Raw genomic sequence first — 22,887 nt, 5'->3', positions numbered from 1 at the left:
TATTTGTCACATTTGACTGTGTAAAACCTTGCAGTGCTACTTTTTTAAATCTGAGAGTGGGGTGGATATATAGCATTTTGCAACAACATTTGACTGTTTGTCTCTCTGAAATGAAACCATCTGGTGATAGATTTCAAACAAATACATGTCTGTCATTTAACAACCCTATGCCATGATTATCATTAAAAAAATATATAAAAAAGAATCATAATAATTTGCTAAAATTTCTGAAAATTTAAATATAGTGTTTTGGTGAGCGTCAGAGGGCAGAGAGGAAATCTGTTTTTCATTGGCTGAGTGGCGAGAGGATGAGCTTTTGATTGGTCTGGGTTGAGAGGAGATGGAGAAAATGTATCTTTCATTGCTTGAGAGGAGAGACCCAAGGTCCGCTTTCCCTGCTACAAAGGCAGCCAACCCATGATCAATATGGTAATTTTCCCTGTTCACTGAGCTCTCGCTCTTGCTCTCTCTCTCTCACACAAAAGTATCCAATGATAATCCGTTAGGTGAATTGACCTCACTGTGTCATATAGCTTCTTCACAAGCATCTCTTCAGCAGAAGCAGATCCTTTAACCGTTTCAATGAGAAAAGGAGTACATGGCAGCACAGGCTTTTCATGAACACTGTTCCCAATGGATGAGCTCCCAAAAGAATCATGGATCCAGTCGATTAGACCCGCAGTGGGACACGACCCATTACAGATGCGTATGAGTATGTATGCTTAGTAGTATAATTTACAGGACAGTGTGTGTGCGTGTGTAACAGCAAGCACTACTGGAATATTTTACAGCATCATTAGCTGTGCAATTCCATCTGCATTTAGCGGTGAAACAGTCCAGTTGCTAATTTCTCAGCCATAGCAGGAAGGTCAATTAGCACATCCTGGAAATATTTTCACTGAATGATCGATGTAAGGACAGTAAATGGCAGACAAATCTGTTTACTCTTATGTTCCTGCTAGCGTATGTGGATTTTCTAGATAAACTCTGCACTGCAGTGGCTCAGTGGGTTGACTGATAGTATGGAGAGATTAGTGATAGCAGCAGTTTCTCCATGTGACCCCCATCAAGGCTGGCGTAGAAGTGAACTGCTGCTTTTTCATCTTGCTAAACAGCACCAAACACTGACTGGAGTTTGGTTGGGATATCTTGCTCTCTCACCAGGCACACTCTGAATCTCACCATGTCTATTACAGTAAGGGCTCTATTCAACCTGTATCGCTGAAGCGTTCCAGATTGCAGGCTAGAAATGTAAAGGTCATTTCAGATTGAGAATACATGTGCAGCACTTCTCGTGTTTGCGGTCTCCGCTAACTCGGGAACATTCAATCATGCAGTTACGCTTAACTTCCGCAATACAGATTGAAGAGCCCTTTGTGTGGGGGTTGTGGAGAGGGTTATACACACACAAACACACGCATGCTTGCGTGTGTGTCTAGCTAGGTTGTGTGTGTGTGTAGTGTGTGAGATTGGAACCCACTTGCAACAGCAAGTGGAAAATGACCCTGCTTCATTGTCATGCTGGTCCAGATAGTGCGTAATGTATGGCGGGTATCACAACAGCGAGAAAAGACGGCGGCTGGGAGGGGTAGAGAGTAGAAATATCTCCCCATCATGCCAGGGGCAGTGGCATAAAAGCGCTGGTGTAGCTTTATTTTTCTCCCTGCTGTCATTTTTATGTAACGAGCCCATAAAACCAGGTGGCGTCTCGTTTGTCTCCTCCCTCACAAATGTGTGCTCGTCAACAAAACGGGGCATGCGCCAGCGTTTGGTGTCATTGAAGGTCCAAGATAAGAGGACACACACTGGCTTTGAGTCACATATCTGTATTGATAATAGAGCTGTAAGCCTCGGAGACAGGCCGCTAGCTTTCATCGATTTGGTAAAGCCCTGTATCGAGGTCATTTCCCCCCTAAGTGTGTAGACCTGCCATTTTAAATATATTTTTTTACTAACAAATTGCTTTTAATTTGTGGCACAAAATACCTTTATATTTGTTGTGATATAAACTGTAGCCTACATCCTTTCTAAGCGGTCCCGCCGCTTTATTAGGTTAGGCACCATTATTTTAATGCAGGTATCCATTTTCTCTCAAGTGTATTAAAGTTCCCTAACCTTTACTTCCTTCTGACCTTGTCAGTCAACTGGAAGTTAATCAAGTTCAGTCAAAATGACATGGATTAGACAAATCTCTTCCGACCCCACAGCATTTCATATAGTTGAACATCAGTGATCACCTGCATTTCCAATGTATTTAAAATAAAGTAGCAGTATAACTTTTTGTGCGAACCGAACAAATTTGTGAGTTATGTAGATAAAGAAGCGATAGATCTGTTTGATGTGCGCTATTTCTATTCTTGCCGTTCTTAAGTTTTGTTTTTGCGTCTTTTAATTTAGTTTTGTTCACCAGCTTCAAACAGCTGAAACAACAATATTTTTGGTTATGGAAAATACATTTCAGTGGTTTAGATGGTAAAATTATTATCTACACTATACTAGCTTATTTCGTCACATAAACTGACATCAGGCAAACTATTAATTTTAGCAACCAGGAAATGGCAGAGCGATATCTGCAAAGTGCAATGTTAATAATCATAGGTTCCTGTGTGCGTTTTTGTGAATTAGCGGGATTTGATTATGCCTAAAATTTCTAGTCTCCTTCAACCGCTGTGTGAAAGAGCCTATAAGTCTCCTATGCAAAACGACCTCAAGCCTCTGACAATTCATTCTGACTTTACTGAATAGACAATGTATTATTGCATCAGTGTTGGAAATGAATGTTCTGCAAACCATCATTACATTGGCCGATTGCAGCAGGCATAACACAGTCAATAACATGTCCACACAATTATTCAGAGGTTTAAATACTCTTTATGTAGTCATTTCTTAGAATGTTCCACTTTCAACCAAAATAGACAGACCTCCACATCATTCTTCATAAACTCTGCAAAAAAAGAAACATCCCTTTTTCAGGACCCTGTCTTTCAAATATAATTCGTAAAAATCGAAATAACTTCAGATCTTCATTGTTAAGGGTTTAAACACTGTTTTCCATGCTTGTTCAATGAACCATAAACAATTAATAAACATGCACCTGTGGAACGGTCGTTAAGACACTAACAGCTTACAGACGGTAGGCAATTAAGGTCACAGTTATGACAACTTAGGACACTAAAGAGGCCTTTCTACTTACTCTGAAAACACAAAAATAAAGATGCCCAGGGTCCCTGCTCATCTGGGTGAACGTGCCTTATGCATGGAGGAATGAGGACTGCAGATGTGGCCAGGGCAATAAATTGGAATGTCCGTACCTTGAGACGCCTAAGACAGTGCTACAGGATGGACAGCTGATCGTCCTCGCAGTGGCAAACCACATATAACAACATCTGCACAGGATCGGTACATCCAAACATCACACCTGCGAGACAGGTACAGGATGGCAACAACAACTGCCCAAGTTACACCAGGAATGCACAATCCATCAGTGCTCAGACTGTCCGCAATAGGCTGAGAGAGGCTGGACTGAGGGCTTCTAGGCCTGTTGTAAGGCAGGTCCTCACCAGACATCACCGGCAACAAAGTCACCTATGGGCACAAACCCACCGTCGCTGGACCAGACAGGACTGCCAAAAAGTGCTCTTCACTGACAAGTCGCGGTTTTGTCTCACCAGGGGTGATGGTCGGATTCATGTTTATCGTCGAAGGAATGAGCGTTACACTGAGGCCTGTACTCTGGAGCGGGATCGATTTGGAGGTGGAGGGTCCATGGTCTGGGGCGGTGTGTCAAAGCATCATCGAACTGAGCTTGTCGTCATTGCAGGCAATCTTAACGCTGTGCGTTACAGGGAAGACATCCTCCTTCATGTGGTACCCTTCCTACAGGCTCATCCTGACATGACAATGCCACCAGCCATACTGCTTGTTCTGTGCGTGATTTCCTGCAAGACAGGAATGTTAGTGTTCTGCCATGGCCAGCAAAGAGCCCGGATCTCAATCCCATTGAGCACGTCTGGGACCTGTTGGATCGGAGGGTGAGGGCTAGGGCCATTCCCCCCAGAAATGTCTGGGAACTTGCAGGTGCCTTGGTGGAAGAGTGGGGTAACATCTCACAGCAAGAACTGACAAATCTGGTGCAGTCCATGAGGAGATGCACTGCAGGACTTAATGCAGCTGGTGGCGACACCAGATACTGACTGTTACTTTTGATTTTGACCCCCCCTTTGTTCAGGGACACATTATTCCATTTCTGTTAGTCACATGTCTGTGGAACTTGTTCAGTTTGTCTCAGTTGTTAAATATTATGTTCATACGAATATTTACACATGTTAAGTTTGCTGAAAATAGTTTATTTTTTTGCTGAGTTTACATACCTGTAACATCTTGAAACCTGCAAGATCACAGAGGGGGTTTCTGTTGTGCGCTTGTTTAGGGTTTTATTGGTAAAAACATACCAATAAATCAGGATATCAGTTGTAACCTAACGAGAGTGTGCTGTGTGTGTGTGGTGTCATTACTCTTGCACTGAGAACCCTTACAAGACAAAGTTGATCGGTGCTACGCAATGCTGAGCCTCGTGAAGCCTCCTCTGCCATGCTGTGGCTGCGTTTACACTGCACTTCCCACAGCGCTCTATTGACACCACACACACACTCCTTAGGGGTGACGGCTAGGGCCCCACAATTTCTAGTGGAGTAATGGCCTCTCAGACACACGCACACTGCTCTCCCCTCCATAGGGGAGCCGCACTCTGCTACAGTCAGCACTCCTATAATGTAAAGCGGGTCGGCATAAATGAGGGTGCACCTCCAAGATTAAGAATGCAGCATTAAGAGTGGCCCCGCTGATACAGAGAGTTTCTAATGGGCCTGGAAGTGAACCAAACTGAATGGGTGCCTAGTGCTGGTGGAGGGGTGTATGTCACAGTGGATGATGAATCAGCGTAATTCTGTTCTGCCGAGCTAAAGCTAAAAGGAACTTGGATGGATGGACGACCATCTGCCTGATGGCTGCCTGGTGGACAATTCAGAGAAGAGAGTGCATGGTCAGAAAGGAATTGTGAATGCAGCCAAGATTCCTCACAAATGAGGATGCCAAAGTAAAAATCAGTGCACAATGAGTCTAAACCAAGCTACATCACCGTAGCATACAGTAGAGACTCGTATTTTGGTCAGATGGGCGGAAAACAGCCATGTGGTGTTTGCTAGTCACTGTTGTCACAGCATATTCATGTTCAGCAACTGCTACAATTTTCCTAGTCTGCAGCAGCAAGACCAGCGGGACAGTGCGGAGGGCAGTGACACCCAGCATAGTATGTGCAGCACTGGATTATATGGTATGCAGTTAATTTTTTTTGTCATTTTAGCAGATGCTCTTATCCAGAGCGCCTTACAGGGGAAATTATGGTTCCTTGCTCAAGAAAAAAATTATCTGATTTCTCAACTAACTCGAACCAGAAACCTTTTTGGGAAACTCCACCCAAAAACAATCTTTTAGTATTTGCTTCATTAGTACAAAATGTTTTGCCTGTCAGCAATCAAGTTAGATAGATATCTTAACTTTCGAAATACAGCCGTATGATGCATTTTGCGTCATATGATTGAAATGCAGCATGAGTTGATGCAAAATGCATCATATCGGCTGTATTTCTGTATTTTGAAAGTTATACATCTTGAAAACTTGATTGCTGACATGCAAAACATTGAGACAATATCAACAATGGACTAATGAAATAAATGTCAAAAGATAGTTTAAGGGGTGGAATTTTCCTTTAACCGCTATACCTCAGATATCAAGGAATCTAAACCTGGAATGACAATGCAGCAAATGGCAGAGATAGCTTGGTAAAATGTGCCTAAAGCTACTATTTTTATGGTACCAAGTCACACGTTTTAGTGCAAACACTGTGTTGATGAGCTACATTGTTGAGTTTTCAGCATCCCATGTGAATCTTGCCAGTCTGGACATTTTGTGTACCATTAGATTTGGTGATTGTTTGTTTCAATGTCACATCAAAGGACAATGTCGTTTTTTTTATCCCAACCAGCGATTCACTTCCTCATCCTTGTTGTGCAGTACAGGGGCTCTGAGAAAGCATGAAAAAAATGCTCCAAAAACACCCAAATAAGTCCTTTTAGAAACCGGAAAGCTCCCAGTATAGTGAGGTCTTTAGAATTGAAAACTGTTCAAGGTGTGGAGAAAGGCTGTATGCAAAAGATGACGTGAACAACTATTTATTAGACAGACATGGATAGAGGGGAGACGGACACATTCCTCTAAGAGATTCGCAGAAACTCTACCAGAGGGGTTAAATAGACTACACATTTGAAACATCTTAATCGCTTAAGGACACCATTGGCCAATTTTATGGCTCAAAGGCCCAGATACCAGTTACTAAGACCTGCTTTAGTGACTTCTGGCCTTAACGAGGGGACCTCGAAGCCAAATTCCAATATTGTACACATGAAGTTGTGTCATTCTGAACTTTATTCGCAACGTTATATTCCATTTTGTTGCGACTGGAGTGATACCTCTCCGTCCATTCTAGCAGCAGGCTACATAGATAATTGAACAACTGGATATGGGAAAAACTCGTCTCACAAAACTGAATATAACGTTGCGGAAAAGTTCGGAATGACACAATTACACGTGTACAATATCTAAAGACCTGCATTACTATACTGAGAGCATTATCGTTTAAAAGATGACGTATTTGGAGCATTTACTCATGTTTTTTCCCAGAGCACCCGTATTGCACAACGAGGATGAGGGAGAGAATCTCTGTTTGGGGTTTCTCACAAACACGTGAAATCGCACCAAAAAAAAAAAGTGTCTGGACCCTTCTATAACATGCCATTTACATTCAAAATACAGATTTGTTTGTAAAACAAAATATTTAAAAAAAAACGAGCTTCTCCTTTAAGGTAAGAGTCTGGCTGGTATCTGGTACCTGTTCTCGAGTACCGCCAACAGCACACATTTTTGTTGTAGCCCCAAACAAATACAACTGCGGCCTCATTTATCAAAATGCGTACAAAAAAGACTAAACATTGCATCCGCCAGTTTTCCCGTAAAGATTGGTATTTACCAATTTTGAACTTGAAAGCATGCATAGCTCCACGCAAATCTCAAACCATGCAACTTCTAGTGGTATTGCAAGCAAATATTGTTATTTTGGCGGAAATTGGGGTGTTTGATGCACAGGAATTCTAAGAATGTTAGGCGAACAAAAACATTAAAACGTTGGTCTAACGATAACACAGATGCATTTGCCGTTGGTATGAAGATCGCATAGCAGCATGTTGCCTAATATATTTATTTAACTTTTATTATATAGACCTAAATCATATTGCAGGACATCTCTCCTTTTCTGACGACTGGTTTATTCCCGCTTCGCAACAATTATTAGGCTACCATTTATCCATCACTCATTCAATAGCCAACCATAGACTGATAGCCTATATGACAGTATGGCTAGGCCACAGTATTGCTTTGCGACAGGGGCGAGACATAATAGCCTATTCATCTCAGAGTCTATACCAAGGCAGGAGATTGTGTTTCTATCTTCTATTGATTAACTAAATATTGAACAACAATTAGATTCTTGCATAGAAGTGTGGGCTGTAGCATTTACTTTTAAAATGTTTCGAATGGACAATCAATCTTGCTGTACGCGTGGACAGTGTTTGGCACTCGCTATAGGAGGCATATGACACTGCAAAATATATATTTTTAAACATTCTGCACACACATGTACAGAAATGTGATCAAATGTGCTATTGCGATTTATTTTAGGAACTTTCCTGGCCCAGCTCCAGCATCTCCAAATCATACAGCAAATTTGGGAATTTTTGTTACCATAAAATGTGAATGGAGGGCGTTTTCCAAGTCAGGTTTTAGTGCTCGTTTACAAACCCACAAATATCGTATGGCTCTGATTTAACAATGACAACATGCGTATATGTTGCGTGCGCAAATCCTAGAATCTCCACGTACCTCAGAACTAAGTAAGACATGTATGCAAGGTTGATAAATGAGGCCCCTGGTTCAATTGTCAAGGGCTTGATGATTAGTTGACAAGTAGAATCAGTTGTGCTTGTTCGGGGCCACAATAAAAATAATGTACTGCTGGGGGTATTTGAGGACTGGAGTTGGGAAACACTGCCCTAGAGAGTTCTCTGGTTCACCCAATATCCGATCATCAACACATATGTATTCAAATTCATGCTTTTTAGGTGCTGTGAAATAACCTCTAACAAGGCATTGCTTATAAGGTCAAAATACATACGGCCTATTTGAAACAAAAGTGCAAGCAGCTAGCAAAATTCAAACATCCTCTAATTAAATGTTTTCTCGAAATGAATAAATAAACAAAACGTTGTAACAGTTATTCATAATTTGGAGCAGCATACATTGTAAAACATGCAAAGAGGAGTTCTATAAATGTTGAACAGCATGTTAATTGCTAGGTTAACATCGCTCTATTGAAAAAAGAGAGCGGAAAAGAGTTTCATTCAATACCGCTTAGTATTTTCATAATTTCTTCTTCAGGATGTGGATAGTGAACCTCTCTGTAGGTGTACCATCACCAGTACTCTTTGACCTGTGAACTTGTGACCTCTAAAATGTGGCAGACAAACAAAAATGGCCCCAGAAAACAGATGTCTGAAAGACCTCAAAGTACATCAGAAAAAGGTAGTGTACAGGGGTAAGGATATGACAGCAGTAGCCTTTGAAATGCAGTAGGACTGTTCCAGTGACTTTGATAGGGTAGGGCAGCAGAGGGGGGGGATCTATACTGCACATGGGTTGGGAAGGTCCTCAAACACAGGCTGCTCTTCGATCCCTCGCGCAAACAGCTTGATCAACTGGCAGTGCACTCTGGAAGAGCAAAAGACAAAGAAGAGATTGTTTTAAGCAAACAAAGGTAGGAAATCAAGTCAAATGTTGATTTTCTGCACTGCACTTTCAGAAGTGGGTTACAGTGGATTCGGAAAGTATTCAGACCCGTTCACTTTTCCCACATTTTGTTACGCTACAGCCTTATTCTAAAATGTATTAAATAGTTCCCCCCCCTCATTAATTTACATACAATACCCCATAATGACAAAGCAAAAACGGCTATTTTCAGGTCTCTCCAGAGATGTTCGATCGGGTTCAAGTCCGGGCTCTGGCTGGGCCACTCAGGGACATGCAGACGGTTGTCCTGAAGCAACTCCTGCATTATCTTGGCTGTGTGCTTAGGGTCGTTGTCCAAATGGAAGGTGCACCTTCACCCCAGTCTGAGGTCCTGAGCGCACTGGAGCAGGTTTTCATCAAGGATCTCTCCCTCGATCCTGGCTAGTCTCCCAGTCCCTGCCGCTAAAAAAAATCCCCACACCATGATTCTGCCACCACCATGCTTCACCGTAGGGAGGGTGGCAGGTTACTTACAGACTTGACGCTTGGCATTCAGGCCACAGAGTTCAATCTTGGTTTCATCAGACCAGAGAATCTTGTTTCTCATGGTCTGGTGACTTTTGGCAAACTCCAAGCATGCTGTCATGTGCCTTTTACTGAGGAGTGGCTTCAGTCTGTCCACTCTACCATAAAAGGCATGAATGGTGGAGTGCTGCAGAGATTGTTGTCCTTCTGGAAGGTTCTCCCATCTCCACAGAGGACCTCTGGAGCTCTGTCAGAGTGACCATCAGGTTATTGGTCACCTCCCTGACCAAGGCCCTTCTCCCCCGATTGCTCAGTTTGGCTGGGCGGGTCTTGGTGATTTGGCCGAGTCTTGGTGGTTCCAAACTTCTTCCATTTAAGAAAGGGTTATGAGTCTTTGCTATGAGTCTCATAGCAAAGGGTCTGAGTGCTTATGTCAATAAGGTATTTCAGTTTTTTTATTTGTCATGAATTTGCAAACATTTCTAAAAACCAGTTTTTGCTTTGTCATAATGGGGTATTGTGTGTCGATTTATGAGTTGAATTTCTTTTTTTAATCCATTTTAGAATATGGCTGTAATGTAACAAAATGTGGAAAAAGTGAAGGGGTCTGAATAGTTTCCGAATGCACTGTATATTTCCACAACAGGTTATAGGGAGTGGTGACGCACCCGACTTCAATGGCAGCATGGGGGAGGATCTCGCCGTCACAGTTCCAGCTGCTGTAGGCAGGGCTACAGCTGCAGGCCGGGTGGTCTCGGCAGATCCGGCTGAAGAGCCTCTTGCCATTCTCCCTCAGGTCCAACTCGGAGTCACTCTGGCAGTAGCGCGGCGTGAAGCGGAAGCGCCGCACACGGTGCACTTCTACAAAGGTCATGTCAAACTGAAGGGAAAAGAGCCAGAGGTGAGAAAATCAACTCCCTGAAACAGGGAATTGAAGAGTTAACACATCTCATGCAAACACTCCTATGGACCCGGGTTGGAGTAGCCATAAAAAACATGACATCATTGTAGTAGCCCCACCCAGTGTGGTTACCTGGTCGTATTTGCTGGTGTGGCGTAGCAGGTGGCGCAGGAAGTTGAATCGGGAGCACTTGCGTACGAGGATGAGGTCGGTGGTGCCGTCAGCGAGGTGGGCAGCGGGGGACAGGCCCTTGGGGCTTCGGGGACAGGCACAGCTCATACTGGCCGCGTTGATGGCCAGGAACTTCCCTCTGATCACCCGCCACCCCCCTTTGTATTCTGGGATAGAGCAGAAATAGAGGTTGGTGTTTTTGTAGAGACCCATGGTGTGTGGGCTTGAGGTCATATGGGTGTTCAGGCAGAAATACTTACCACTGTCTGAAACATCTGGATCAGTCTCGCAAATCTCTGGGGCATCCTCGGAATACAGCTGTCCGTTGTGTTGGCATATGAAGCACCTGGAACTCAGTGATGGAGTGAGGACAGGGGAGAATGAAGTTGGCTAGCCAAATCTAGATGATATTTACATAGACAAACATGTGGGTATAATACTAAACTACACAATTGGTTGTGGATATTATTGGACAGGTTGCATTTGTACAGTAGTACTTACCCAGCTCTACACCTGGTCTTGTCTCGTGGAGTTCCCAATATGTCAGTTGCTGGTAGAAAAGACACAGTCCCTTCATAGTAGTGATGTGTGAGAAACGTCTTAAAACCTGCACAAACATTAGCATACAATATCATTAGCAACCAATGGCAACAGTCTACCGCAACAGTATTACAATTTTCCAGCAGTATTAAACGTTTCCTAAGTGTTAAAGCTACTCTTCTGACCTACCTGAAAAGTCATATCTGGCTGGTCCCATCCATCGTTTCCTTTCGCTGTCTGCCAGCACGTCGCCATAGAAACCGTACCCAAGCAGGGACACAGAGTACCTCAGGAATGTGTTGTTGTGATGGACCGAGCACACGTCCATTGGCTGGGCATCTCCTGTGAAGAGACCACCCCCCACCCAAGTCTAGTATGAGTAATCCTCCACAGATGTGTGTAGTACAGTGTCCTACACAGGTGTGACGGATTTGTGTACTTTTACATACACACTGGTGGAAGGAGTTATAGGAGGACCAGCTTTATTGTAATGGCTGGAATGGAATAAATGGAACAAAGGCAAACATGTGGTTTCCATATTGTAAATGAGCCTGTCCTCCTATAGCTCCTCCCAACAGCCTCTGATACACCAGAACAACGCACCCACATGCACTCAAACTCACATACATGCCTACACCCGCTCATACGCCCACACACACCTCCAGCAGTTCCCTCTCATCTCAAATGAGAATAAGTAGGTCACCTGCTGTCACTTGTTGGTCAGCTGAGTGTGTGGTAGGGTTAGCATAGAAGTAACAAATGTGACAAACATTTCTGTGCACAATAGAGTCCTGGGGAATTACCTGGAACGGTGATAAAAGGTGGCTTATGCTACTTATCGGTACAGTGTAAGCATTTTAGTTACACTTCCTTTAGAGTCACTTTTAAAGGCCTTTTAAATGGGAAGTGCTGCCAATATTTCAATACGGATAACTGCACTCACCCACTATGATGTGTAAGGCCGAGGTCACAGGGTCGTTGATGCCTACAGTTGCATAGCAGATGCAGTCCGTTGAACCTGGATAACACACACAAACAACGGTACCTTATGTTTCTGACTACACAGAAACAATACTCTGCCGTGTGTGAGCATGCAAGACAGAAAAGTGGAACGTGGAAATCAGCACACAGATAAGATACTGTAGTGTACATGAAATGGAACTCGTCGTTGACGTATTAGTTTGTAAACAGACACAGTCAGTTCATAAACCGTGACACGATAAGATGGGACATCTTGTCAACATCAGCTATTGATAGCTTATGACGTGATCATTGCCAGGGCCGGTCCTGGCCGTTCTGCTGCCCTAGATGAGACAAATATAATTGCTCCCCCTGAAAGAATAATCATAGTAAGCAAAATGACGTTAAAAATATGTCTAAAATACGTATTCTTCCAGACGTGGAAGGTAAGTTCAATTTCGATTCTGAATGAAAAGGTGAAAATAGGTATTTTCCGGGCATTGAAAATACATATTTTACAGACAATGAAATCAGGATAATTTTCAGTTCTGAATGAAAGTTAAAAATGTAATTTATAGACGTCTACGTTTAGGCCAAAATCTGAACCAAAAATCAACGTCTATGGACGTGGAAATCAAGGCCGGTCGGGACTGAACAACAACAAAAGGTGTCAGCGTCGTTCTGTGCTTACTGAGGTATAGCCTATAACAGGGATGGGCAACTACAGTCCTCGGGGGCCGGAGTGGTGTCACTTTTTGCCCATCCCTAGTCAACGCAGCTGATGAAACTAATTGCATTCTAAACTGAAGATTATGATTAGTTGATTATTGGTGTCAGTTGTGTTACCCGGGGCAAAAGTATGACACAATCAGACCCCAGAGGATTTGTTGCCTATCCCTGGCCTAGTGTCGCTTGAAATAAAATGTATGTGGTAGGCTTACAGTTTGTAAAACACCAAAATAAATAGAAGGCCGGACCAACAACAAAAAAGACGTTGGCGTCAGTTAGTGCTTATTGGGGCGTTGTTTACCGTGTCAGCCCACAATGGAATGTCCATCCATGTGGTAAGCCCGTTTTATCTCCAGCCTGCAGGCTACAGAAAAAGCCACGTACATTATCCGCTACATAATTTATGTTAGATCCTTTTTTTGACAGAATTTTGGTGGAGTGCCGCAGTGATCCATCTCTCCAACAGCACCCAGGAGAGGCTAGCTGCGAAAGGACAAGATAAATATTTTGCGTCCTTGCCTTTGACAAAGTGGGCACTACTTATCATAGGGCGGCATCAGCACTCACCTAAAAAGCCAACATGCCACTGGTTGAGAGAAATGGTCATTTTTGGGCAAAATTATGTGAGGTTTTATGTGTTGTTGTAGGTGCGTCAGTTTGGCTCAGAAAATGCTGCCCTTGTCTATCTGCCACCATAGGCAGCCGTCTATTGCTGCCTAATGAGCGGGGCGGCCCATTGCTGTGTCAAAATAGTGGTGAGTGTGTATGCTCTAACCTGCGGGTATAATGCCGATGCGCAGAGTACAGGGTACCAGCTTCTCCTCCGGGCTGTTCTGGTCCACGCCGTTGTCCCTCTGGATCCGGGAGACCAGGCCGTGAACCATTTCACTGAACATGCCGTCCCCGCCCACACACACCACTCTGCATAGAGGTCAAAGGTCAGGTCGCACACAGAGGTCAAAACAACAGCACTAATGTTTTTGTTTGCTGTTTGAGAGGAAGAATATACTGGGCCTGGGGTGGTTTTTAGTTCAACTCTGAATATGACTGACGTTTGGGCTGAAAACCAGAATACAAAGAGGGGCTTCCCAAACAGACTTTTGATTACTATAGCGACAAGGACATTGAGAACCCCGCAAACCGGGAACATCTAGTTAGGGTTTTATTTAACATTAGGATGACAACATCCCAAAAACATTAAACTAATGTTTTAGTTTATTTCAGAAAATGTTAAAAAAATGTATATTTGCACAACATATGAAAAACCACCACAGAACGTTCCCTTAATGTTCTTATTAGGTTTCCAGGTAACGTAATAACAAAAGTTTTCCTGGGAAAGTTCTTGCAACATCAGCCAAATATTTTTATACAAACATTATATAATCAGCATCACAACTGGACAGTTTTTGTGTTATTAGAACCTTTGGGGGAAACCTAATGAATGTTCTGGGAACATTCACAGAACCAATTTTGGTTTGCTGGGAAATGTCTCCATCCATGACTCACCCATCATATTGCTTCAACTCAGCCTCTGTCCTCAGGTGGTCCCTGGCATGATTGGCATGCTCTGTAACTATGACAACCAACGACAAGGAAGGCGTTAGACATCTCAGCATGCTTTACATGTTTCTTTCAAGTGCTTCCTGTAGATGGGATACACTTGAAAAGTTATGATTTTAAATCAATACATTGAACAGGTTTACAATCGACTAGACGATATCGCTTGACGGTTTCATAATTTGTACTTTGGGAGTAATCCTTCACTAGCTTGGAGAAATATATTGAATAAGCATTTTCCATAAAGAATTCTAGCCCCAAAGCAGCCATTTACCTTCTCTAACCATTATAACAATGTGTAGCTAAAGGAATAGTTTGTTTTCATGATTTCGTACCCATTTTAGATTTATATTTAAAAAAATGCTAAACTATTAATATCTTGATATCAACCCAAGCTTCTATGTTGTTGAAAATACAATTGGTCATAATTTGTGACTATGAAATGACGATGTCCACAGCGGTTCTCCAGTCTGAGAAGTAAAACGAATGTAAAGTAATCCAGTATTCATCGACCATCATGCTATCCATTAAGGAACTTGGGTGATGGATGGGGGCGGTAAATTATGTCACAATCCTGTGCGGCCTGAGAGAGCTTGTGCCCATTTGCCTACAGTGAGAAATGTGACTTGGGCCCATAAAGACTCATCTTTTATTAAAGCATGTTTAATGTTGTTGACAGGAACTCACCAATCACGTGCGTGGAGATGGAGGCAAGGGTGAAGAGAGGGGCGACTTTCTGCTCGTAAATACGCTCGCCTTGCTGCTTGCCCCCATAGGGGTTGATGTACACCAGCAAATGCTTGGGTCTGCTGGCTGAAAAAAGTCAAGTGAAAGATGTTACTGGTTTTTCCGGAGAGAAGGGCATAACAGTACCGACTGAGGCCCATACTCATTTCTGAGTTAGCCTCGCAACTAGACTTCACAAATCATATTCAGTGACTGTAACAGTGTACACTGAATAGAGAGTCAGTAATACTCAGCCATACTCAGTGCTGTGAGCTGCTCTCTGATGGTCTGGACCCACTGCTGACACAGCGCCCCCTCTAGACAGTGGAAGGTGACGTCACTACACCGCCAGCGGTGCTGCCACGCTCTCTCCACATAGGACACTGTGGCAAGGGGACACAAAGGCAGTGACGGGAGAGAGGCTTAACAGAACATAGATTTACTTTGCAGTATCATCTACCATATTGAGTCCAATGTCTGTAGATTGCTCAAGATCGTCAACATTCTTACCTGTGAATGCGTATGGATAGGCCTCAGCCGATTTCTGAGGCATTTTCTGCCACCTGCCGTCATCTTTCGTCCCGCTGTCCACATCGAGCTCCCTGACTGCTAGGATCTCAGACACTGACACGCCGTGACTGGTACCTGTTAAACACACACCAAATCAATCCGTCACAACGTGGTAGGAACCAGTGATATACCCTTTATAAATTAAATTCTTAGAGAAAGGGAAAAGCACACGCAGACAGATAACTGTGTGCTAGGATAATCTATTTTCAAAACTTTATTTTTATTTTTACCATCCCAGCCAAACAAACTGGTCAGGCTGCATCAATTACAGCTTGGATAGCTTTATTCTAATAAAGTTGAATGGGTTGAAATGGGAGCTTTAATGGACTAATTAACAGTTTGATTTCAGCATTAGGGTGGAGCTAGTGTTGGGCTGAGAAGGCAAGGAGTGGAAGAGCCATTAGTCTTGTATGTCTGACGACCATCATAGACAACGCTATTGATGGATAATAACACAGCAGGTGGGATTATTTGAAGGCAGATGAGATCTTTCACTATAGTCCAAACAATACCATAGTTAGCACAATGCCGACATTAATGGTGCCTCTTATTACCAGCCTATGGCCCTTTCCTGCAGTCATCATCATTATCATGATCCGAGTCTGCATTCATTTGACTTTGTGCCCACTGCCCAGCTCAGTTCTATAACAGCTCTATAGGAAATCAGAAACATTAATGACCTCTGAGTGACTTCTATGTTCATCATTCATTAATGCACTCCATAAAATGGCCTGTTGTGGCACAACAGAGGCCATAAGAGTTGCATTATAATAAAAATACAGTTCATTTATGCCTGCATACCACAACCCAACTAGCTGAAATCGAATGCAGTTTGTGTGCTGAATGAAGTCACTTTTCAGCTATCACGACCTGTTTATGACATGTCACTACTATGACATTGTCATTTAGTCTTCGATGAAAGTCTACCGTTGCCAGAAGTGACAAAAAACCCATTGGCTGAGGAGTGTAAATAGAGGCCACTACAGAGGAGAGGGATGGTGCAGTGACTTGGCTCAACAGGCTGCAAGGCACTATCCGTGTACCTTTACACACAACCCCGAGGACGCGGATTATGTGACAAGAGGCATGGAGGGAGAGGGGGTTTTGGAGAGTTTGTAGTGTGAGGAAGAATTAAATACACCGATGAGTATGGAGAGACTTCAAAAATCCTGAAGCCAATGTCATACAACATTCATGGAAGAGACACGTGCACAGGTGTCAAGTTAGGATTCAGGCCAGGGTGCTAAGACACAGACTGAAGAGAAAGGGCATGACTCCAGTCACTTTTGATGTGTAATGGTTTTTCTTGGCACAAACTCAAGTCACGAGCATAACACTGATCTGGTTAATGATTACCTCAGAGAGACTCGGTTGATGGTGCTAATCCTGACAATGTCTCCCAGGACCTAACTGAGAAACACAGCACAGAGGGATGGCCAGCGATAACAACATGCTCGGAAACAGTCACCAGAAAGCAATTCAATGGGGAAATCTGGGATTGGTAAATCAACTTTTGGACTTCTTGAAGAATATAATGTATAAATGACTAATGAGCTTTAGTTCAACTTTTTTACAACTTTTTGTAAGCAATATAATTGCAAACAAACTGTATAGCTTCAAAACATGGTTTAAACTATACTTTTGATCTCATGGATGGTCGGTCTTTGCATCCATATCTCCAGCCCCATGCCTCAGCTGTTTTCCAAAACAGTGTTAATGAAAATGAAACAACGGGAACCATTTCTGTCTGGGCCTAGACACACAGCAGTGTACGTATGAATCACTGGGATGATGCCCCATTCAATTACATAACCTACCCACTGAGGGTGCAAAAGCCTCAGTGAAATCTCACACTGTTGCACAATGAGATGAAAATGCTACACAATAGCAGGAGGCGAGAGCAATACAAAAGTGGAATGACATGGTAAATATCAGTTTATATTAGCACGAGAGCGACAGAGATTTATAAGAACAAAGGATAATTCCCTCTCAAATGTAACTGCTGTGGTTCACGGGCCGTGAGGGTGCCAGTAACGTAACGCCGGAGAGACACTTAGTATCACATTGGTCACGTTGCAATGCACAGCCTATTCACATTTAATGATGAAGCAAAGTGGCAACAGGACACAGGAGTGTCATTGTTCTGTTTGCTACAGGTTGTTAACAACAGATGGCTCTCCTACCCCGGTGGAGGTACGGAGAGCCCAAATGAAAACCATACATCAACTGTGATGACTCAGCAAATTGTAGGTGTTAAACACACGCGATGGAAAGGACCTGATCATTTTTAAGTCATGAGCATTAAAACACGTAGATTTTACACCCCCCAGATCCAATGTCTCCAAGTTGAAGGGGTGCCATCCCTTTTACAAAACAGGTCAGGTCAAACCAATTAGGTCAGAGAACATTTTATGTTCACAAGGTTCCCCCTTTTTCAAACAAACGTGTTGCAGAGAACGTGGTTCATCACGCCACTTTTCTTTAGATATTGTACCAAAACATCTCCCTAGGACTTCCTTGACCACACGTTTTGTACATACTTATCAAGGTTGCGAACGTACTGAGCCATTTATGATGTGAGTGTGTGATTCCCTGTGGGAACACCACTGTTGGCTGAGGGCAAGAAATAACAGCACACTCCACTACAGCTAGGACCACTAGTCACCCCTACACAAGCAGCTAACTGTATTTGATGTAGGCCTACATAGGCTAAATAGGATGTAAGGGACCTTTTTGCAATGACTTTGAAGTCATACTCGTCAAGCTGAACTTCAAAATCCAGCCTGATTCAGGAGATCTCTAATCATAGCAAATGGTTTTAATTTAATCTCGCCAACTTTTCTGTCTTCTAAATCTGATCTGATCTAGAGGAACCCCATCAAATACAGCTGGCAAAAGTACTTCAAACTACTCACTCTAGCGAACACGTCACCCAATTCTTTGACCACATTGTGGTAAGTGCTCCTACCTGACTCTCCTTTGTCTCTGCGCAGAAACTTAGGAAAACAGAAACCTGGAAGGGGAACAGTGGAGTTATTGTGGTTGGTTGCACTAAGATGAGCAAACGCTTGATATTTAAATTTTCCACCCTGGAATATGGATTTTTTAAATGCTAAATAAAACTTTAAGAACATCCTGCATTAGCTTGCTTTACAATTTAGCCAGGGGAGTTCAAAGTTAAGCAAGCGTTTTCCCCTCAGTAAACCACAACAATGGCACCACAATGAATTCATTGGAGGCCAAGATGCAGCAGATTTTGTTACTGAAGTCAGTAGTGTGTTCGAGGGAAGGAGCCAGCATTTGATTAAGCAATCTCTACTCCAAGATAAGGTCTTATGTCATTCGATCCCTTTCAGCTAGAGAATGGGAAAAAAATAATCTTATGAGAAATGCGTAGGAATGCATTTACCCTTTAGGCCTTTTGTGAAAAAAAGTAATTTTTTATCAAAGACTTCATTCCCCTTCATCTGGAAAGATGATCATTTCAATAATGCTCCTTGTGATTGCTCATTTTCAGGCGTTATGTCCTTGAAACATCCAGATATCTCTGAATTGAATGCTCTTTTTACAGCTCCTGAAATGAATAGGCTCGACTCCAAATCCCATCCATTCTGAAATAAAAGGAGAGACCTTTGACAGCCTCAAGACGTAAGATGGCAGATAGAAGGCATCCAAAGAACTAACACGATACAGGGAGGCTACTAGTCGATCTCTACACAGATCTGGTGCCTTCAGAAAGCATTTACACATCCATTGACTTTTTCCACATTGTTGTGTTACAAGCTGAATTTAAAATGGATTCCATTGAGATTGTGCCTAGGCCAGTGACACACAATACTCCATAATGTCAAAGTGGAATTATGTTTATACATTTTTACAAATGAACTAAAAATGAAAAACTGAAATGCCTTGAGTCAATAAGTATTTATGGCAAGCCCAATAAATAAGTTCAGGAGTAGAAATGTGCTTAATAAGTCACATAATAAGTTGCAGGCACTCACTCTGTGTGCAATAAGTGTTTAACATTTTAATGATTACCTAATCTCTGTACCCCACACATACAGATAATTGTAAGGTCCCTCTGTCGAGCAGATTCAACCACAAAGACAAGGAAGGTTTTGCAATGCCGCACAAAGAAGGGAACCCATTGGTAGATCGTTAAAAAAAGCAGACATTGAATATCCCTTTGAGCATGGTGAAGTTATTAATTACACTTTGGATGGTGTATCAATACTCCCAGTCACTACAAAGATACAGGCAGGCTTCCTAACTCAGTTGCCAGAGAGGAAGGAAACCGCTCAGGGATTTCCCCATGAAGCCAATGGTGACGCTTAAACAGTTACAGAGTTTAATGGCTGTGATAGGAGAACACTGAGGATGGATCAACAACATTGTAGTTACTCCACAACACTAACCTAAATGACAGAGTGAAAAGAAGGAAGCCTACACAGAATAAAAATATTCCAAAACACACATCCTGTTTGCAATATGGCACTAAAGTAAAACTGCAAAAGAATGTGGCAAAGACATTAACTATGTCCTAAATACAAAGTGTTATGTTTGGGGCAAATCCAACAACACACCACTGAGTACAACTCTTCATATTTTCAAGCATGGTGGTGGTTGCATCATGTTATGGCTATGCTTGTCATTGGCAAGAATTAGGGAGGTTTTCTTGGATAAAAATAAACCAAATAAACTAAGCACAGCCAGTATCCTAGTGGAAAACCTGGTTAAGTCTGCTTTCCAACAGACACTGGAAGACAAATTCACCTTTCAGCAAGACAATAACATAAAACACTAGGCCAAATATACACTGGAGATACTTACCAAGACGACATTGAAAGTTAATGAGTGGCCTAGTTTTGACTTGACTTGAAAAATATGTGGCAAGACTTAAAAATGTTTTATTTCACCTTTATTTAACCAGGTAGGCTAGTTGAGAACAAGTTCTCATTTGCAACTGCGACCTGGCCAAGATAAAGCATAGCAGTGTGAACAGACAACACAGAGTTACACATGGAGTAAACAATAAACAAGTCAATAACATGGTAGGAAAAAAAAAAGAGAATCTATATACAATGTGTGCAAAAGGCATGAGGTAGGCAATAAATCGAATAATTACAATTTAGCAGATTAACACTGGAGTGATAAATCATCAGATGATCATGTGCAAGAAGAGATACTGGTGTGCAAAAGAGCAGAAAAGTAAATAAATAAAAGCAGTATGGGGGGTGAGGTAGGTAAATTGGGTGGGTAGTTTACAGATGGACTATGTACAGCTGCAGCGATCGGTTAGCTGCTCGGATAGCAGATTTTTAAAGTTGTTGAGGGAGATAAAAGTCTCCAACTTCAGAGATTTTTGCAATTCGTTCCAGTCGCAGGCAGCAGAGAACTGGAAGGAAAGGCGTCCAAATGAGGTTTTGGCTTTAGGGATGATCAGTGAGATACACCTGCTGGAGCGCGTGCTGCGGGTGGGTGTAGCCATCGTGACCAGTGAACTGAGATAAGGCGGCACTTTACCTAGCATAGCCTTGTAGATGACCTGGAGCCAGTGGGTCTGACGACGAACATGTAGTGAGGGCCAGCCGACTAGGGCATACAGGTCGCAGTGGTGGGTCGTATAAGGTGCTTTAGTAACAAAACGAATGGCACTGTGATAAACTGCATCCAGTTTGCTGAGTAGAGTATTGGAAGCTATTTTGTAGATGACATCGCCGAAGTCGAGGATCGGTAGGATAGTCAGTTTTACTAGGGTAAGTTTGGCGGCGTGAGTGAAGGAGGCTTTGTTGCGGAATAGAAAGCCGATTCTTGATTTGATTTTGGATTGAAGATGTTTGATATGAGTCTGGAAGGAGAGTTTGCAGTCTAGCCAGACACCTAGGTACTTATAGATGTCCACATATTCTAGGTCGGAACCGTCCAGGGTGGTGATGCTAGTCGGGCGTGCGGGTGCAGGCAGCGAACGGTTGAAAAGCATGCATTTGGTTTTACTAGCGTTTAAGAGCAGTTGGAGGCCACGGAAGGAGTGTTGTATGGCATTGAAGCTCGTTTGGAGGTTAGATAGCACAGTGTCCAAGGAGGGGCCGGAAGTATATAGAATGGTGTCGTCTGCGTAGAGATGTGGATCAGGGAATCGCCCGCAGCAAGAGCAACATCATTGATGTATACAGAGAAAAGAGTCGGCCCGAGAATTGAACCCTGTGGTACCCCCATAGAGACTGCCAGAGGACCGGACAACATGCCCTCCGATTTGACACACTGAACTCTGTCTGCAAAGTAGTTGGTGAACCAGGCAAGGCAGTCATTAGAAAAACCGAGGCTACTGAGTCTGCCGATAAGAATATGGTGATTGACAGAGTCGAAAGCCTTGGCCAGGTCGATGAAGACGGCTGCACAGTAATGTCTTTTATCGATGGCGGTTATGATATCGTTTAGTACCTTGAGCGTGGCTGAGGTGCACCCGTGACCGGCTCGGAAACCGGATTGCACAGCGGAGAAGGTACGGTGGGATTCGAGATGGTCAGTGATCTGTTTGTTGACCTGGCTTTCGAAGACCTTAGATAGGCAGGGCAGGATGGATATAGGTCTGTAACAGTTTGGGTCCAGGGTGTCTCCCCCTTTGAAGAGGGGGATGACCGCGGCAGCTTTCCAATCCTTGGGGATCTCAGATGATACGAAGGAGAGGTTGAACAGGCTGGTAATAGGGGGTGCGACAATGGCGGCGGACAGTTTCAGAAATAGGGGGTCCAGATTGTCAAGCCCAGCTGATTTGTATGGGTCCAGGTTTTCCAGCTCTTTCAGAACATCTGCTATCTGGATTTGGGTAAAGGAGAAGCTGGGGAGGCTTGGGCGAGTAGCAGCGGGGGGGGCGGGGCTGTTGGCCAAGGTTGGAGTCGCCAGGAGGAAGGCATGGCCAGCCATTGAGAAATGCTTGTTGAAGTCTTCGATTATCACGGATTTATCGGTGGTGACCGTGTTACCTAGCCTCAGTGCAGTGGGCAGCTGGGAGGAGGTGCTCTTGTTCTCCATGGACTTTACAGTATCCCAGAACTTTTTGGAGTTAGAGCTACAGGATGCAAATTTCTGCTTGAAAAAGCTGGCCTTTGCTTTCCTGACTGACTGCGTGTATTGGTTCCTGACTTCCCTGAACAGTTGCATATCGCGGGGGCTCTTCGATGCTATTGCAGTTCGCCACAGGATGTTTTTGTGCTGGTCGAGGGCAGTCAGGTCTGGAGTGAACCAAGGGCTATATCTGTTCTTGGTTCTGCATTTTTTGAACGGAGCACGCTTGTCTAATATGGTGAGGAAGT

At 43.3% G+C, this 22,887-nt stretch overlaps 1 protein-coding gene across 3 annotated transcripts in view; it reads right to left on the bottom strand.

Annotated features, from left to right (window-relative positions):
- Positions 1-8,372: 8,372 nt before the first annotated feature.
- The window catches only part of LOC139530247 (ceramide kinase-like), a 36,767-nt gene continuing 22,252 nt past the window's right edge, over positions 8,373-22,887 (bottom strand). For all 3 annotated transcript variants that reach the window (XM_071326462.1, XM_071326464.1, XM_071326463.1), the window contains exons 2-13: positions 15,515-15,649; positions 15,265-15,387; positions 14,966-15,091; positions 14,228-14,294; positions 13,497-13,642; positions 11,976-12,050; positions 11,222-11,374; positions 10,994-11,099; positions 10,753-10,838; positions 10,454-10,659; positions 10,089-10,300; positions 8,373-8,877 (exon numbers count right to left, since the gene is read on the bottom strand). In XM_071326462.1, coding sequence (XP_071182563.1) covers positions 8,790-8,877; positions 10,089-10,300; positions 10,454-10,659; positions 10,753-10,838; positions 10,994-11,099; positions 11,222-11,374; positions 11,976-12,050; positions 13,497-13,642; positions 14,228-14,294; positions 14,966-15,091; positions 15,265-15,387; positions 15,515-15,649 — 1,523 coding nt within the window. In that variant the 3' untranslated portion in view covers positions 8,373-8,789. The remainder of the gene's footprint in view (positions 8,878-10,088; positions 10,301-10,453; positions 10,660-10,752; positions 10,839-10,993; positions 11,100-11,221; positions 11,375-11,975; positions 12,051-13,496; positions 13,643-14,227; positions 14,295-14,965; positions 15,092-15,264; positions 15,388-15,514; positions 15,650-22,887) is intronic.

Source organism: Salvelinus alpinus, chromosome 9 (genome assembly GCF_045679555.1).
Source record: "Salvelinus alpinus chromosome 9, SLU_Salpinus.1, whole genome shotgun sequence".
In the NCBI taxonomy this organism is placed as follows: Eukaryota; Metazoa; Chordata; class Actinopteri; order Salmoniformes; family Salmonidae; genus Salvelinus; species Salvelinus alpinus.
Note: the sequence above shows the minus strand (reverse complement) of the source record. Positions and strands in the feature narration are given on the sequence as shown.